At 41.0% G+C, this 17,992-nt stretch overlaps 1 protein-coding gene across 1 annotated transcript in view; it reads left to right on the forward strand.

The window, feature by feature from the left end:
- Positions 1-221: 221 nt before the first annotated feature.
- UNC13B (unc-13 homolog B) overlaps positions 222-17,992 on the forward strand; it is a 207,235-nt gene continuing 189,464 nt past the window's right edge. Inside the window, exon 1 of the mRNA XM_066568646.1 lies at positions 222-266. Within this exon, the coding sequence (XP_066424743.1) occupies positions 245-266 (22 nt within the window). The 5' untranslated portion in view covers positions 222-244. The remainder of the gene's footprint in view (positions 267-17,992) is intronic.

Raw genomic sequence — 17,992 nt, forward strand, 5'->3', positions numbered from 1 at the left:
TTCCTCCTCCATCGAGTTCCCTCACCCTCCGGGAGCGAAACAAAAGCGTGAAAAGAAGAAAGCCTAAGCAACACAGCCCCGCGCCCCAGCGCAGCCCGGCCGGCTGGCCGCGGGCTCCCCCTAACGCGTCCGTCGTCACTCGGCCCTGCCCCGGCGGGACGGCCCCGCCCCGCCTGAGGCGCCGCCGCCGCCCGGTGTCCGCGGGGCGGCATGAGGAGAGACGGGGGCGGCTGCCGGGGCCGCCATGTCGCTGCTCTGCGTGCGAGGTGAGCGGGGCGGTGGCGGCGGCGGAGGGGGGGACACGCCTGGGCAGGGTTTGGCTTTGTCCTGGGAGAAGTGGGTTTCAGCCTCCCTGGAGCGGGGACGGGCGTGCCGGTGCCTCCCGCCCTGAGCCGCGGGCGGCCGCGGCCCGAGCCGCCACCTGCACCCCTGGGCCGGAGGTGCCTCATGGCGAGGGAGCAGGTGCGGGTCCAGGAGCGGCGGTCCCGGCCGGGGAGGTCCGGAGCCCCGGGAGGAGCCGTGGCTGACTTTGGGAGTTGGCTCGGACACGAGTTGAATCGCCCAGTGAACGGCGCGGGCAGGAAGCAGGCTGCTGTCACTCCGTACACTCGCCTTAGAGCGTGCATTGTTATTTCGCATACATTCCTAATTACCTCCTCATCCTGCTATCGAGCCTCGTCCCCTTGCTGAACAGGTTGCGGGAAGCCGGCACTTTCTCTGCTCAGTGGATTATAGTGCTGTCTGCTGTTTCCCATTTCTTGCTGCCTTGTGCTAAAAAATAATGATAAAGAAATCCGTGGGGGAAACCATCTGCCAGGGATCACCCTACTGGGACATGTCTCCCTGCACTGAACGCCGCGGTCACCGGGCGTCCCCGAGCGCAGCCGTGCCCTGCGGCTTAAAAGTGTAGTTTTAATGTTCTCAGCTCCTTTGCCAGGAATGATAAAAAAACTGGCACTGCTGGCAGTTCAGGTCTTCTTTTACACACACGGGTTTATTGATAACAGCTCCTTATCCAGCTGTTCGTCACTATTTTGAGTCAAAAGCCCTGTGTCGGTGATGGTGTAAGATGCCCAACAGAGCATCTTAAGGTGTGCTCTTTTGTGGAGAGCGCTGCTTTTGGGGAGTGTTTCCGAATTAAGTTTCAGCCCTTTTATTAAACACATGTTTTGTTTAAGGGCTTAGGAGAGGTGCACAACTGCAAAGTTTATCTTAAATATGCTTTTTGTACACTTCTGTGTAAAATGTGAAGTGCAGACTTGTCTAGCCCATTTTGAAGGTTTTGCCAAATCTCTTCATTGAAGCTGAGTCTTACTAGCGGAAGGATGCCTATGTGTATTACAGGGGTTTTTTAATTCTTGTTGGTGGTTCATTCTCAAAATGTTTTCAGAGTGTCCTTTAAAGTAACATGGGTTTGATACCACTTGAAGCTGATTGTCTTAAGAATGTATTTACATGCCGTTCACGAGAAATAGTGAAAGAACATGAACTGAATGATTGAGCTGCTGAAAGTGTCTTCTGTTTTCAAGGTGTTTATTCTTGATCTGTAGAATTTTTAGGACAAAAGCATTTCAGGAGCCTGGAATGGTGTGCTTTTGTGTTTCATTTATTCTTTGTTTGTGTGAAGAGCTAAAGAAGAAATTTGAGGTGGCTGGTGACTTTGTGTGAAGAATTACTGTGAAAATTTTATCTTCCATTTCCATCTGGTGTGTGAAGACAGTAGAAGACACCAGAATTTGTTTAAATAGATGATACTGAACAACTTTATTGTAAGATTGCAGAATGTAGTCAATTTACTAAACGTCAAGAAACATGTTTTCTGAAATAAGCATGACTGAAAGGATGAGCTGATGAGATCTCACAAGGAGCAACCATCTAACATGATATGGAAGTATGTTGAAGTAGAGCAGTGTGAAAAACAAAACAGATACCAGGAGCTGAGATAAAACAACAGGGGCAAGGAGGAGGTGGCTTTATTAATTGTTACTTTTTTAAAAAAAGCCCAACAAAATGGCACTTCTCTTGATTCTTTAACCTTTCCACCGAAATGAACTAATCTTGTTGAGACAGCAGTGAGCTGTTAGTAAGAAAGTTGGAAAAGCTGTTTTTTTTTCTATTCAAAATGGTACACATGTAAGACTACATAGTAGTGTGGGGTTGGATGGGGTAGAGCTGAGACTAACAAAGAAAGACAACAAAAACCCCCATGGAATAAATGTAGGTGATTGGGACACTGTTCATAGCATCTGGATTGCAGTTTTCCATATAAAGGAAAATGTGGAAAAAGCCATAAGTATCAGCATCACAAGAAGCCTGCCAGTGAGAAGGACAGTGTTTTAATTTATTGATTTATTTTCCACCCCCCTTGAATTGTGCGCATTAATAGTATTTTAATGAATCGCTAATCTAAAACAGTGCTCAGTGTTTGTGACCAAACATGTCTGGGTGCTGCCTTTGTTCCTGAAAGACCAGCTAGCATATATATCTTCTTGATGTCAAGTGTTACATTTCTCTTACTTTCTTGGAGAACAAAGAATTTTTTGTGTGTGTGTGTTTTTTTTTCTTTTTCCCCGTTGTTTGTTTTGATTTGTTGTTTGTTTTATTTGTTGTTGTTTTGTTATGTGGCATTTTTTGTTTGTTTCTTTGGTGTATTTTGTTTGCTTTGTTCTGTTTTTTCCAGAATCATTGAGCTGTATCTGCCATAGAAATAGGAAACACCTGACAGAAAATCTAAGCTCAGAGGAATTGTGAGTCTGGGCTTGTCTGCAACAGTTCAGGGGATGTGTGAAATAAGCCATTGGTAATGGGCTGTTGTAGGAGCAAATTAAGGGATTCTTTTGAAGCAGGAAAATATGCAGTGTGTGTAAGTGAAGTGAAGGAGAAAAGAAATCCTGAATATTACATGATTGAGGCTTTTAGGAGACTTCTTCATATTTTGATTCCACTGCTTAAGTGCAAGAGAGGTTGCATACACTCCTGTTCAGAGCAGCTGTGTCCGGATTATGTCTGATAATCTTCTCTTGGCATAGTTTGCTTTATTAGTTTGCATTTAGTGTTGTATTTGTGAAAATAGTACATATTAAATAAAACTAATCCCAGGGAAGCAGTCTAGTTTTTCGCATCAGTCTTGCATTTTTAACTTTCTTGGCTTTCTCTTGTAACTGTTGATTTTACCCCACATCTAAATTAGATAAAATTTATTTTCCTGATCTTTCCTGTCTCCTGAGTTGGTGATGGGAATAACTGCTGTCTCAGCACAGCTTGCAGGGGTCATAGCAAAGTAGACCCTGCTGAGGCTGGATCACTCGGTCACTGGCTCTGTTTATCATGATCCTGACATATAGTTCATGCCCTTTCACCTGCTCACTTTTATTGCATCTTTCTTTGTCCACAGCCCTTGCTATCTCAAGACTGATGGTTCTCTTCTAGTTTTTCTCCTCTCTGCTTCATAGCAGCTTATGCTATATCTTCACTGTCACTGTATTGCGAAGTGTTTGACCTACCTGGCCCACCTGATAATTATAATGCCAAGGATGTTGGCAGTGGGGTTCTTCCCTCATCCCTGTGCACAGTACTTGACTTAGTCCCATAAGGTCATGGTGCTTTTGTGTAATGTGCCTTTATCTTGGGGTCTGATATCTGTGGAGATTTGGCTGCCAGAGTTACGTGAAAGAATGACTTGGGTGAGCTCTTGCACGCTAGAATTTCAAGTTGACTGCTCTGTTAAGTGACATTGTCTGGAGGTTAGGAATGATATTTTTTTGTTTGCCTAATGTTTATCTTGTGGCTGCGCTGAGGAATTAGAAGAGCTTGTGACATTTTTGTCAAAACAGCTGGAGTGTTGGAATACCACTCTGAGAATTAACTGTCCATCCCTGCATGGCCAGAAAAATTTGCGTTCCAGTACTGAATTGAACTGTGTTGACTTCCAAATGAAGTAAACAAAGAAGGAGAATGGAAATGGATGTTGATGATAAAAGAAATGAAAACATGTTCAATCTTGTGGTATACTGAGAGATACCTATACCTACAAGTGGCCAAGTGCCAGGAACTTCTCTTTAAAGGATTTTCCCCCTACCTTAGTGTAATGGCCTCAGCTTACCTCAGTGTTCTCTAAAAGACTGAATGCAGTGCCTCTGTCTTGCTGTTACGACTATTCTGAAATGGTTGTAGAATTGAAAAAAAAAACCATATCCACCTTTTTGTAGGTCAGAATGATGAAGAATTGAAGATTAAAAGTAATAGCAGAAATGCAAGGTTATAACACTAGGATATTAAAATAACATAATGATTCATTTAGAATTTGCTGTGTGACTATTATGAGCTCCATTTCACAAGTTGTCCTTAGTCAGGGAGTTACCAGTGTTGGTAATGCTGGAGCACAATAAAGTGCATTAGAAATTTGGGTAATAAGGCTAAGAAAGAAGTGTTCTCTATTGAAAGAACATTTTGTGTTGAGAGTTAAGTTTTAGGTTTATAAAGGTGTAATTGGAGAAAACTTTTTAAGATTTCTAGCTTTTTCTGTTGCTCAGTAAAACCTGCAAACCATGTCTGGCTTTTGATGCACGGGTGATCATCTGATTTCCTGTTTAAAATCCTCACCCTTTCAGCTTTGGGCACTGTTAGGGCAAACAGTGTGGAATCTACTTTTTAGGTATTTAGGGGACTATGAACTATTTGAAATCTCCATATATTTCTCAGTGGGATGAAGGGAAGGTACAGAGGTTCTTCCTGAATTGGAAAAGTGTCTGCTTCCCCCTTGCTCTCATGGTGTACTCTGAGCTGTCTATTCAGTGTTGGATCTGACAGGCCTAACTTGTTAAAGTTGTTATTAGCATACTCTTTTAATATGCAATAAAGTGCTGCGTTTAATCTAAATGCTGAAAGAACCTAATTTTAAACTCTTAACTGTCCAAGATCTAGTTGCGGCTTACACGGCAGCAATGAAAGTCCAAGCAAATTAAACTGCTTTTTTAATCCAGGACCTTATTTCAAATACTTGACTTGAATGCATGTGAAATGCATATGTCTGATGGCAAATCATTTTCCTATATATTTCCTTTGAAATTCTTCCTGGATATTTTTTTGTGCCTTGTGATCAAATTTTACTGGGTGTTTTGAAAAATACTTTAATCACTCCATAAAAGCTGTTCTTGCTGCTCTTCCAAGAGATCTTGAACTGTAGGGATGTGTCTAATAACTCTTTCTCTGTTGCTTTTTTGTTCTGATAATTCCCTGTGTGGTCTTGCAAACAGATTTGGAGCTGATGTGAAAGTGCGTACAGTCTTCACTAACTCTGCCTCTTTCTTACGTTAGAGCTTACTGGTTAATACCTGGCATTTACTTGGTGTGGAAGTGTATGTAAGCAGCTTGGTGTTCTTGCCTCTTATTTGATAGAATGACTTCTGGAGTCAGGAGTTTAAAGTTTCTCTTTAGCACTTGGATTTGCTTTTCTCTGCTGCCTTTACTTTTGACGGTACTTGAAAAGTTTGTTTAGTAGTAAAATTGCATTTAGTATTGTTGTGTGGATCTAATCATTGTCAGGGAACTAAAATCTGCTTTACTTGTATTGTTGGTGTGTGCTTATCTGTGCCTGCTTTAGCCATGTTTACCAAGAGCTTTGCTGAAGTGTTGTTTTGCTTGTAAACTGTCACCTGTAAAATTTGGCAGATGCTTTCTGTGACACAGATTCCTGTTCCATAGGTGTATCCTAGCATTTGGATCAGCTCTCTTTGCATTTAGAAATATTTCAGATGGATTTTCTTTTCTCTTAGGCTCTCCTTATACCTGACTAAGCTGCTGTGCATAATTCTGCTTTTATTATTTGCCTTTTGACTGGCATCTGTGTCATGCTTGGTTTTGTGTAAGTGGCAAATACCCAGTTGAGAAAGAATGAAATATGGCAGGCTTTGGGATGGGAAACACCACTGATCATGGCCAGCCTCTCAAGTGACTCTCTATTACTGTTTCACTGGATACTCACCCATACTATGTCATTTTTCACTTTATCGAGACACTGTTCTATCATGAGTTGTGTGTTTCAGAAAATTCCATGTGTGTACAGTTCGGATCAGTCTTTCCAAGCTGGTGCTGAATAGTAGGCATCTTTTTTTTTACCAGAACTTTAACTCCTTAGACATTTCAGACATTTGTCTGGAGTGCTCAGTGATCTGTAGGTACCTGACCTCCTACAGGTGTGTTCTGTGTGTCACCTTGGGTGTCATACTCTGTTCTTCTTGGAGCCTCTTTTCTAATCTCTCTGGATGCATTTAAAACAAAGGTCACTGGGCTACAGACTACTTCAGTTACATGCAAGTTGCAGTGTCTTAGACCTTCTGATTTTTATTACTTGCGCACCGAATATTTAACATTATTTTCATTTGCCATGGGCTGGAAAGTACCTGATCTCACAAGTGCTTGCTTCTTCCTGAGCATGTGGCAGATGTTTGCGGGATGCTTAATGCTTTTTCACCATCAGCAGTTAAATCAGCTGATGAGTTGGGAGGGCAATACCCTTGTTGGTGTTTTGTCTCTATTCAGATTTTTTGTTAAGTCTCTTGCTTTTCCGTGCATTTAACTTCCTACATCTTGGGCCACACAACCTGTGTCAATACAGTTTCTTTCTTGTAATTTACCATGGCTTTATAGCTCTTTGAGGTGGAGTGGAATTCAGCTGTCCTTCTTGCTTGAGGAGTAGTGGCTTTTTGGTCCCCTGGAAAACACCTAATAAATGATTCCTGAATCGGATCAACCCTGAGAAATCTCTGGTTGATAGTTTCATTAAAAGATGCAAATGTGATTTACTTGGTGCACTGTAAACATCTAACACATCTCTAACACATTAGTGACATCTAACTCCTTCACCAGGCTTTCAAAATAGATTTCTTACTGTCCTTTTAAGTTATTTTCCCCATTATGAACTTTGAATAATTGAATAATTACACTTAAAAACCCCAAAATTTTGAGTAGCTACAGATCTTAGCAGCCTTTCCCTCCTTGTGTAGCATGGGGTGCAAGAGACCAGCTGTGGCTAGGGGATCGAGTTAGATGATAAGTCCTCAGCTGAGGAATTTTTTTGACTGGTGCTGGTTGAACTTACTAAGCACCATATTATGGCTTGGATTCATGTCCTGCTGTTGTGGAAAGTGGCAAGGAATCGGAGCACAGCACTGGCAGGAATGCTGCCTCTCTGATAGCTACATGTGGGCATCCTAAAAATGAAAGGGAATGCTGCCAACTAATGGCTGTGACTTAGTTTATGCTTTCTCATCCATATTACTCTTGAGTGCATGTTCATCCTTTTGTCAGATGAGCTGGGATGGGCTTTGGACAGACCTGTGTGGGAGGTGGGTCCATGCGCTCAGCATGGAATCATTTGCTGAGAGAGGTTCAGCTCATGGAAACCCTGTGGTGAGAGAAAATTGAGGCAGTGTCAGGTATGAGTAAATGTTGCCTGCTTAGTTTGCAGGATTTAATTTTTCTGGTCACACTTAAATTTGTAAAAAATCTTAAAATTCCTGGGCAGGATGCATGTAGGGGTAGGAACTATGTTAAAGGAATTAAAAATCCTGATTTTGTTCCCTTTTGGATTGCCTGCATCTGGGGAGTTGGAGCATTAAAAAACAGAAAGAAAATGTGTCATTTCAACAGCTTTGTGCTGACCTCAGTTTCTTGATGCTCTTCCTTGGAGTTGAACATACTGTATAAATGGAAAGTGAATTGGACTGGGATGTCTTGTCTGATGAAGGATAAGAGGAGGTGTCTTGTTCAGGATAATCTCTAGCCTAAATCTGTTGGCGAGTTTGAAAAGAAATTTGGCTTCAAGCCTTGACCGTGTCCCTTTAAGGAATACTGGTTTTAACCTTATTACTTAAAGCTCTTGTGACTTAACTCGCTTAAATCTTTACAACCTAAATGCTCTGCTAAACAGACTCCAACATTTCCACCATAGAGACCTAATTATTAGGTATAAAATAACTGCAGAATTATGCTTCTAAGTATTGGAAGACTTCTATTTTCTCTGCTCAGGCCAATGTAGTAATACTCAGCTTAAAAAACATCATTAAAAAAAACCCCAACATGCTTTGTCTCTTCACTTTTGGGTTGCTGCTCTGTTCAGGCAAAATCTGCACCATATAACCAACCTGCTGTTGTCTTTGTTGGCATCTGCTGAAAGGATTTTGGATCTGGAGCTAAATGTGGCGGCCCATGAAAGCCTTCACTTTTCTGAGCTGTTGTGGCAGCACAATGCTGCAGTCCATGTGCCAACGATTCAGGCGTGCTTGGATAAGGCAAAGGGAACTGTGAAGGAACTACATCACCTGGAACATACAGGATATGTAGAGCTTTTATCCAGCGTCATTACCAAACTCCATTTTTCCCAATCCCTAAGTACTGGAAGGGCTAGGAGTACAACTTCAGTAATAGCGTCTCCAGTCTAAGGAAAGGCACACCAACTTCGGCTGTTCTAATGCTAAAGTTAGTAAACCACTTCAGCATAAAAACCAGAAATTCGTCACATATGATAGTCAACATAAAGCTGATGAATGTGTAAATACTGAATTTCTAGATAGAAACCTATTAGATACATTTTCCTTCCTAAAAGACTTGTGTAAACTTCAGAACAGGTTTTCAGAAAATGTCCAGGGACTTCAGATTTTCGGTACCTGTGGTTATTTGCTTGTAGTTACCACATACTCTTCTGTTCCAACAACCTCAGTCCTTTGCAAACAAAGTCCTTGTGGAGTGTTATAGCTGCAATTACACATTGGACAGCTACAAATCCTTGTTGTGCAAATCTTCAGTAATTATTTCTTCCTATAGGGCCAGGAGTACCAGACACACGGGTGCTAAGGCAGTTTGTCAGTTTTGTGTAAGGAAGGAATTTGGCTGCTCAGTAAACTATTACACACTTTGTAGAAAATTGTTGTTCCCCATTTGTTCCCCTTCCAAATTTCATGTGTTATTCTTCATTGTAAGATTTCTTTTAAGGCAATCAGGTGGTATTCTTCAGGAGACTGTTTGGCCTCTTTGTGCATGGGGCTTGGCTTTGAGAGTTGGGGAGGTCATAAATTACTAGAAAGCTGAGATAGCCTTTGTTTTTGGATTTGGGATTTCTGACCTTACCAAAATCATAATGCCATTTCATAGATTAATAAAGTAATGGTTTTAAATGAAGCTCTCAATATTTTGTGGTTCAGACATCCCCCAATCTTGAGTTTCTGATCTGAACCTGATCTAAACTTGTAGTGTGTGACTTGAATTTGGCATGCAATGTGGATATGGATTGGTAGGAAGGGAAAAATGGACATGAAACAGTAGTTTTATTTCAGCCTTTCCCACCTGGTATAACTTGCTGCATGTGCAGAATTTTATTAGATTTTGACCTGTCAAATTGAGTAAGTGGAGTCTGTGTATGCTCATTTTAGTAGGAGATTTTTGGAGGAGATTAACTGCTTAGAAACTCCATAGTTATAAGGCCAGAATGGCTTCTTGTAATCATCTAGTATGACCCTCTGTAATACATAGTATTTTTAAAATGTAACAACTTAGACTCTTAACAGAAGAAGATCAGATTCTGGACTAAAATTGATGAAGGATTTTTTATGGGTCTTGGTAGCTTTATGTTAATATGTGACGAATTTCTGCTTCTTATGCTGAAGTGGTTTACTAGCTTCAGCATCAGAACAGCAGAATCTGGTGTGCCTTTCCTTAGGTTGGAGAAGCTATTATGAAAGTTGTATTCGTTGCCATTCCAGTATTTAAGGATTGGAAAAAAAGGAGTTTGGTAATGTCTGTTACTTGACTAGAGGCAAGTGGATGTTATATTATGAGTAATATAATCTGACTGTAATGACAGGTGTTGACATATTTTTCAATGGTTAAAAAGAGATCAAGACATGCCATGCCCTAATAGATCTCAGTGTTAAATCATTGTGTTGTTACACTTTTGCTTGGTGGGAGGAGTGTGGTTTACCAGAGCTCTAGTGACAGACCTTTTACTTCTGTTGTAAACTTGAGTTTGAAGTTACTGTTCTGTATAAACCTGACACTTCAGTCAAAGATGTAGAAATGTGCTCAGGCTGTATTGGAGGAGAGTAGCACGCGACAGAAGTTTGAATATATATGAGTTAACCCAGTGCACTCTTCCTGGGGGCCTGCATTGTATATTTCTTTTTCCTCATAGAATGTCATGGAAGAGCTAGTGCTGCAGATGAAGTTGGGGTTACTGGATCCCTGATAATTGCTACAGTTTTATGAAGTAAATAATATAAGTAAAACATTTGAACTGGTAGTGTTGAGTTAGTTTTCCTAGAGGGTGCAAACACATTTGTGTTATAAAGCAGGATGGGAAGCTTGTGGCTAAAATGGTGGGAAGGGGGCTGTTAGTTTCGGACTCAGAACTAGCCCCAAAAGGTTAGAAGGAGTCATGAGGAGTGGGGGTTATGAGAGGAACAGAGGTGTTGGAAGGGCTTTCCTACTCTAGAAAGAGAGGAATAGAGGTGACTGGGAAAATTCCACTGTGGTTTGGTGATGCAAAATTGTAAAGCAGCATTAGTGTGGATAAAAGAGAACCAGCTGGGCTGAAATTGCTTTGGGAAGAGCTGATAAGAGATTTTGCTGTGATAGCACAAGAGATCTACTGCACGTAGTCCAGGATTTAAATGTGGGTAAAAATCTCGTAACATGGTTAAAGCAAAGTATTTCTGGGTGTTCTCACTGTGGAAGACTGACTCCCCACACCAGAAAATATATCCTGTTGGTCCTTCCTGGGGTACAGGGAGCTGTGTTAGCTGACAGTTTTACCATCAGACAGTGACTGCAGCCATAAAACTGGTGGAGTGAACTGTAGATGTGACTTTGAGAGGCACAGAAGATGCTTCAGAGAAATTGGACATGGAAGTGAACTTGGTTTGAATGCTGACACCTGAAGCTAAGGTAAACAAATGAATATGTAGGTTAGCAATTGTCAAGCCTCCAGGGAAGCTGAAGAAGCTTTTTGGTGAAGAGGCTGGATACAGAGGAGGGCAGGAAATTCAGGGAAGATACAGGGGTAAATATTAGCATCTCAAATAACAGAAAAGGCTCTACCTAGGAAATTACCCCAGAGCTGATGATTCACCTGTTCATTACGTCAGGATATGCTGAGCAAACAGAGAGCCTGTGAGAGGTGTGGGCAAAACAACAGTTCATAGAGGAAGGTGTATGTTGAGGATCAGAAAGTCCAAGGCTAAGGCAGGGGCTTCCACCTCAAGAGACAAGGTGGCATCTTGCAAGTGGCAATAAAACAGGTAGCAGAAGGCACTTTGATCGCATGAAAAGGGGAAACAGCCAGCCTCCACAGGGGAAGGAATCAGACTTCTGTGCATGGGGACAGGGAAGTGTAAAGATGGGTTGGCTATGGTCCCTGGACTATAGGAATTGTTTCTTATGAAACTGAAAATGATGCACAAGCATGGGAGAAAAAATTTTAATATCCTGCATTTGAGTCTTGGTGGTCTGTATCCCAGAGTGCTGAAACATGAAACACTTTAAATCTGAATTCTGCCAGCAGAAGTTTAACTATGGCTGCAAACAAGCAGTGACATCACCTAACTGGAGAGGAATAGATGTGGTTTCTGTGGATAGGCAGGAAGATAAAGGAGATGAGTGATAAATGTGGGTAAATATGGATCTTGACTTCAAAAGCAGATGGGACTGTAACAACATGGAAAGTTTAAAGTAAACTGTTAGGAGAGAATAATAAATTTTTTTTAGACAGGTGGAAACGATGTGGAAGGGTATCATATGAAATGTGACACGGGTTTGCAAGAGGAAGATTTTTCTGGGCTAGCTTCTTGTTTCTACATGAAAGCATGCATCTATTTGTACTTCTGTAATATCTCACAAATCCTATAGCAGACTTCTTTTAAAGAAAATCTGAATTGGCAAAAGACGTGTAAATAGTATAAGGAGTTGACTGTAGCAGAAGCTAGTAATGTTGCTAAGACTAGTGGGAGAAGCAGATAGATGTCTTCCACTTGTGTCATGGCAATAAAGAATACAAATGTGTGTGTCAAAGCCGTTCTTAAGAGAAGTCCTAATTATATAGTACATTTTGGAGCAAATAAATATAATGCAGGAAGGACTCAGTGACCCCTGACAAGAGTGAGAATGAAAATGAGTTGAAGTTTTGTACAAAAACTGTACACTTAGAGGCAAATGGCAAGCATTGCTGAGAAATGTGAAACTTGCTGAAAGGAGAGATGTTGGGCAGTCCTTGTATCACTGCACCATGCTTGTAAACAGAAGCTGATGGGATCTGTGACTTGTGTTCATTAAAAACATCAGGAAATTAAACATGGAGTGAGGAAAAACATGGAGAGGGCAAATAGTGTTGACCTAAGATACAGAAGGCATACACATGCCATTAATTAAAGTGTTGGGTGGAAAGTAGGAATGATTTAAATGGTGTAAGTGGTCTGGGTGTTGGGAGAAGCAGCATTAGAGTTGGACCCTTCCAGTCTTGTGATCCTCACTGCACTAACTTGTGCAGTGAGTTACTGTTCTGACTACTAATTGCTGTATATGCTGACAAACTGTATATTAAGGTAAAATTTTGATGTAGCATCTTCATTATTTATAAATGTTAATAATAAGGAAAAGAACCTACATGTGAAGGAACCTGCTTATACTCAATTGTTACCTAAGGCTGTTTATTTTGGTTAATGGTTTTGATTCTTATTTAACCTGGTATATTTTCACCTTATTGTTTATGGAGGTCCAAATGCAAGCAAGCAGCATGGCTTTCAGGAGAACAGTCTTGAGCACACTCCTTGTCAACAGTAAGATCTTCTTATGATTCAGTTCTTTGTATACATGCTGTTTTGAAACAGTATTTTGATAAGTATGGGCAGGTGAATGCTAATGTGTTTGTGAGGTGCAGCTCTTCTAGATGGCAATCCATCTGACTGTCCTATTTCTGCAATTTGTGGGTGTCCTCCAGGAACCAGTATTGTCCAAGCAGTTTATGAATGTGAAGATTAAAATCAGACTGCCAGAGGTATAGTTTGCCAACAGTGTTTTTTTTATTAGGTTTCCTGTTCCTGCCTGGAATCTCATTCAGTTACACCATAAGTCATACTCTAAGAAGTTCTTCTACTCTTTCTTAATTGTTACAGTCAAAGTTATTTCTGTCTCCTAGATACTAATATTTTCTCTGGTTTGTGAAGCCAAACAGGTAAATATTAAGTAATATAACAATAAGATTTTGTTAATATTTTACTTAAAAATATTTTTCATGCTAGACCAATCTTCCTTCATTATTCAGTGTGGAAAACACAGGTGCTGTTTTTCCTGGAAGCTTATCATTTACTCTTGCATGGTGGGATGTTTTTACTTAAAATATATATATATATAAGAATTTACTGAATCCACCACAAATGTGCTGTTGCTTTATTTTTGAGTTTCTCTTTTGGTGAATATGCTATACCAGTGAAGTTGAACAGTGATATTTGTTAGCACCATTTTTTAATCTCGGTGCCTTTCAGGACAAGCTTGTGCTCAGTCCTGCTTCACAAGTAGCTGTGTTCCAGTTGGCTGAGTGCTTGCAATGCTGTAACTTAAATCGAAACTACCAGAAAATAGACCAAGGCTGTGATTAGGTGGCAATCACTACTGGTGCGGTTAGTCAGCAACTCTTTTTCCAGGGTGCATCTTGTTTACACTAAGTCTGAACAGGGAGTGTAGAAGCCTGAGTCACTGGGGAGACTGTTCAGGTGACTTTTGTTGACAGGCGAAAAGCACACGCCAAAGGACAAGCACACAAGTGGGTTTGTTCTGTCATTTCTGCTCTTTCCTCTCTGGTACCCCAGTACTTGTGTCTTCTAGCTGCTGTTACCTTGGCTGTGACCAGGCTGTGTGATTTTACCTAATAACTCTGGCAAGAATCTAGTAATTTAAGTGACCTTTACCTCTGTGTACAATATCTGAGCAGAAGCTGCATGTGCTCTGTGTCTTGGAAGAAATGATTCTGCGGAGAGGTGTATCTTTTTTCAAAATAAATACACCCACCCATGCCCCTCAAACCTGAAGAAACCAATTTCTCCATTCATCCGGTTTCTGAATTACTATTAAGGGGTTTTTGTTATGTTTGGAGTTTTAAAATATTTTTTATTTGTGCTTTGGTTTTTTTTCCCCCCACTGACTCTTTTATTGTAAACTAGTTGAGTTGTTGCTTTGTCATCAAAGTCGGTTTACGCGCTCAGACTGGCTCCTAGCAGACTTGATACATTATCAGTCTATCTCTTTTCCTGCCTTCTGCTGCAAGGATATGGTTTTCATTATGCATATTTCCTTAGTCTTTGGCAGCTGGAGGCATATGTGAGTTGCAGTCTGTTTTGTGTAAAATTTAGTAGTGTGGGTTTTGTTCCCTTAATCAATTAAGGCATTTCCAGTAACTTAAAATAATATATTTCTGCCACTAACTTAAAATAATATATTTCTGAACCTTGCAGAATTTGAAAGAAGGGCATATTATGCCACTGAAAATTGGAAGCCTCCTTTACTACTCTGTCCAGTAGTACGTATCTTATACATTTAAAAATTCTGTAAGATTTGGTTGATGTTTATTTTTTTTCCATGATAAAGCACAGATTCTGGAGTAGGATGCTGTCTTTTCTCATCATAAACCAGCTAAATTTCAGGAGAAATCAGTAACCTCTAGGGAACCCCTTAAGGCAAAGTACCAAAGCACAGTCTAACAGAATGCATCTTCTGGGAGAGTCAGACACAATAACTTGCTCTAGTACACTCCACCCAAGCTGTTTTTTGACTAATAATATTAAGGCTGCAGGAGAATATTGGAGAGGCGTGACAGCTTGGATTACTGCTTAGTTCACCTCTTGGTTGGGGAACCAGGTCGCCTGACAGAGCTGTCTGTGTTGCCAGCGTCAGGAGGATTAACCTTTTATAATCTCTGTGATTTGAATAAGAGATTTTGTTCCTGTCCTCACTGCTCAGTTCAAAGCAGCTGCTGAGCAGAAACTTCAGTGGATCTTCAGAAGTGTGTCTGTGTTGGTCAACTCAAAAAGGAAGAAATAGATGTTGCCAGGATTTCTCCTAGCTGTGTTTTTTAGCAACTGATGTAAATGTTTGTAGGGTAAATGTATATAGGTGGATTTAGCTCTGGAATCAGGGAAGTTGGCTAAGTCCTCAGTTTCCTTTTTGTTTGCAAGGTGTTCCGTTACACAAATAGTATCAAATCCATTTCTCCACCACCACGGTCTGCTTCTCCAGCCCCTTGGGGAGGAAACTTTGGACAAAAGCAGAGTCTTGTAAGCATATAATAACAAAACTTCAGTTTGTGTTTGTTTTCCCGCTTCTCAAGAAAAGTATAACTGATCCAGACCAATCACCTGCCTGTGCTAGGTCACGCCAAAACCAGGAGGGATTACTCAGTCAGCTGAGGTGTATGTGTTTGCCCTTGAGGACTGGTGGTGGTAGTAATAAGGTACTTAGCTCTCTGCTTAGAGCCCCACAAAATTTGAAGGATTTTCTTTTGTGTATTGTGGTTAGGGAAGAAGCTCTTCAGTTTTAAAAAAGCCAGACTTTGCTGTGTCAAACAGGTAGCAAAGCATCTTGCATCTTTGATAGTTCCTTTCTTCTTGACACAGAGCAATATGGGTTTGCTTGTGTTGTCTACTTTAAAACATTTGATTCTGCTGTCAAGTGACAACAAATATGTATAGCAAAAAGGCTTAACTATGAAAAGGTGTCTGAAGCATGTATTCCCTCTTGCTTTTGAAGAAATACCAAAGTGGAATTCTCTTGTAATTGCTGACACCCTTAATCATTGATTATGTAGGTGATAGAGGAGGTTTGGTGGTAGAACAGACTGTATGAAACTACTTTCAAAAATGTCACCCGGGTCCTAAGCCTAGGGGCATATTAATTTTTAGAGTAGGTATTGCTGTATCATCATGTCATGCTCTTTTCTGGGAATTGTCTAGATGTTTGTATGGATGAAATACAGGCTAATGGTGTTGTTTTGCAGCCCTCACTCTCATGGTGTAGTTGTTCTTGGTACAAACTCCTGCTGAAGCTGTAGAAAGAGCCCCTTGGTCTGCAGGGCAGAAGACATCTGGTTTGGGACCCAACTGCAAGATGTCATTGATATCGACGTGGTTTTTGGGAGCTCTAGCATCTAATTTGAGCAATGAGACTGTCAGACTTATTGCAGCAACCAATGTTTTGGGGGCAATGAATTACAAATCTGACTGGCGTTGTCACGGGGCTGGTAGGGGGAGACGCGGTAACCAGAAGACAAACATCTGTGAGACAGCAAAAAGGGTCTTTGTGGCACCTTGCTTGTGAATATTCTTGTGTTACTTGGTTGTGGTACTTTGTGGAGAAATAGGACTGACACTTCAGAGTCTTTTCTCAGTGAAGAAAACCATCTGAAGGTAGTTTGAATGGTCCACTGTGTCTCAGAGCTGGGGTCTTTGGCTCAGGCAAGTGGCTGTTGAGGTGACAGCTAGGAGCAAAGTGGAATTTCAGGTACATTTTAACATGTCTGTGGGAAGGTTATGAAGGAGCAAAGCACAATTCTGAATAAGCATCTGAGGATGCTGACTCTTGCCTTGCTAGAATTGACTTGTCAGTTTGCACTGAGATCATGATTGTTGCTAGATAAGTCGAAAAGGTGAGTAATGAGGTAGAGGGCTCTCTGCAGAGCAGTGTGCAGGCTGGAGGCACCTTGTATTCCAGCACTGGCTGTGGGGTTCTTGAGAGCTGGAGCAAACATTTTGTGCACAGCCTTTAAGGACAATAATGAGATGCATTGTGTAGAGGAAAGATTTCCGTCTGGGCACTGGGAGGCTGTCATTTCAGCAGGTCCTAAAGCAGATAGAATATGACTTATGATTCTTGATCATTGTTGTAATTACCTGAAAGATGACTTGAATTCAGGGGATTTGTCTGTTTTGTGCTGGCCAGAGAAATGTCCTGAGACTACTTGCCTGCCAGTGGAACTAAGGGTCCATGCAAGCAGGAGAAAGGGAGTTAGATACACTCAGAGCTTGGAAGACCATCTGCAGTAATGGGAATTTCTGGAAGAGTATTCTGGTGTTGGGAATTCCACTCCTCAACTGCCACCTTGGCTCTCTCCTGCTCAGCATTTCACCACACAAGCTGCCTGACATAGAAGCTTCTGCACTTTTTCTGGTTCCAAGTATATTTAATGAAAAAACTGGAAAATATTTAATGGGCTGTTGATACTCTGGATTCACTGGCAATGCAGATCTGTTTCAGGAGGTTGTAAAGTTCAAGACCTGCATGTTCCCAGTTTTTTTACTGCTTCCAGCATCTGATTCTAGCTTTCTTGGCTGTATTGTTCATGAATGCACTTTTTTTTTCCCCCCCTCCTGGACAGAAAAAACAATAATGTCCTGCTTATTTCAGCTGCTCTTTATCTAAAATCAATTGAATGCTTCCTACTGCCTTTCAGGAAGCTTTTTCTGGGATCAGCTGTAAGTAAACTTCTTGCAGCTTCTACTGCAAAGCAGAAGTTCCACTAAGTGCTAATGTTTAATGTAATAAAGATTTGAGCTGTGGTTTACCAAATAGCTTATCAATGTTTTAAGCATTTTATTGTTATGATCTCCTGAGGCTTTTTTGGATAAAATTATCTGCATGTTTTAAAATGCTGGATTTCTTGTGTAGTGCTGAATGGTCATGATGTATTGTAATCTTTTGGCAGTGTAGATCGTGTTCTGTGCTAGCTTTTTAGTAAAATCTACATATTTACTTGAAAGTTCAGAGATGAGGGTACTTCTGGGTTTTGGGACCTGTTAGTTTATGAATCTCCTCCCTCCCTTCCTCTCTGTGAACCCTGTCCTAGTTGCTCTACTTCAAATATTGTTTTCAAACCAACAAACAACAGTCTGACCTTGCATCCTGATACTACTTTCCTGAGAAATGGTGTAAGAATTTGGGAGAGCAGTCTGATGTCTGT

This window comes from Molothrus aeneus, chromosome Z, assembly GCF_037042795.1.
Source record: "Molothrus aeneus isolate 106 chromosome Z, BPBGC_Maene_1.0, whole genome shotgun sequence".
In the NCBI taxonomy this organism is placed as follows: domain Eukaryota; kingdom Metazoa; phylum Chordata; class Aves; order Passeriformes; family Icteridae; genus Molothrus; species Molothrus aeneus.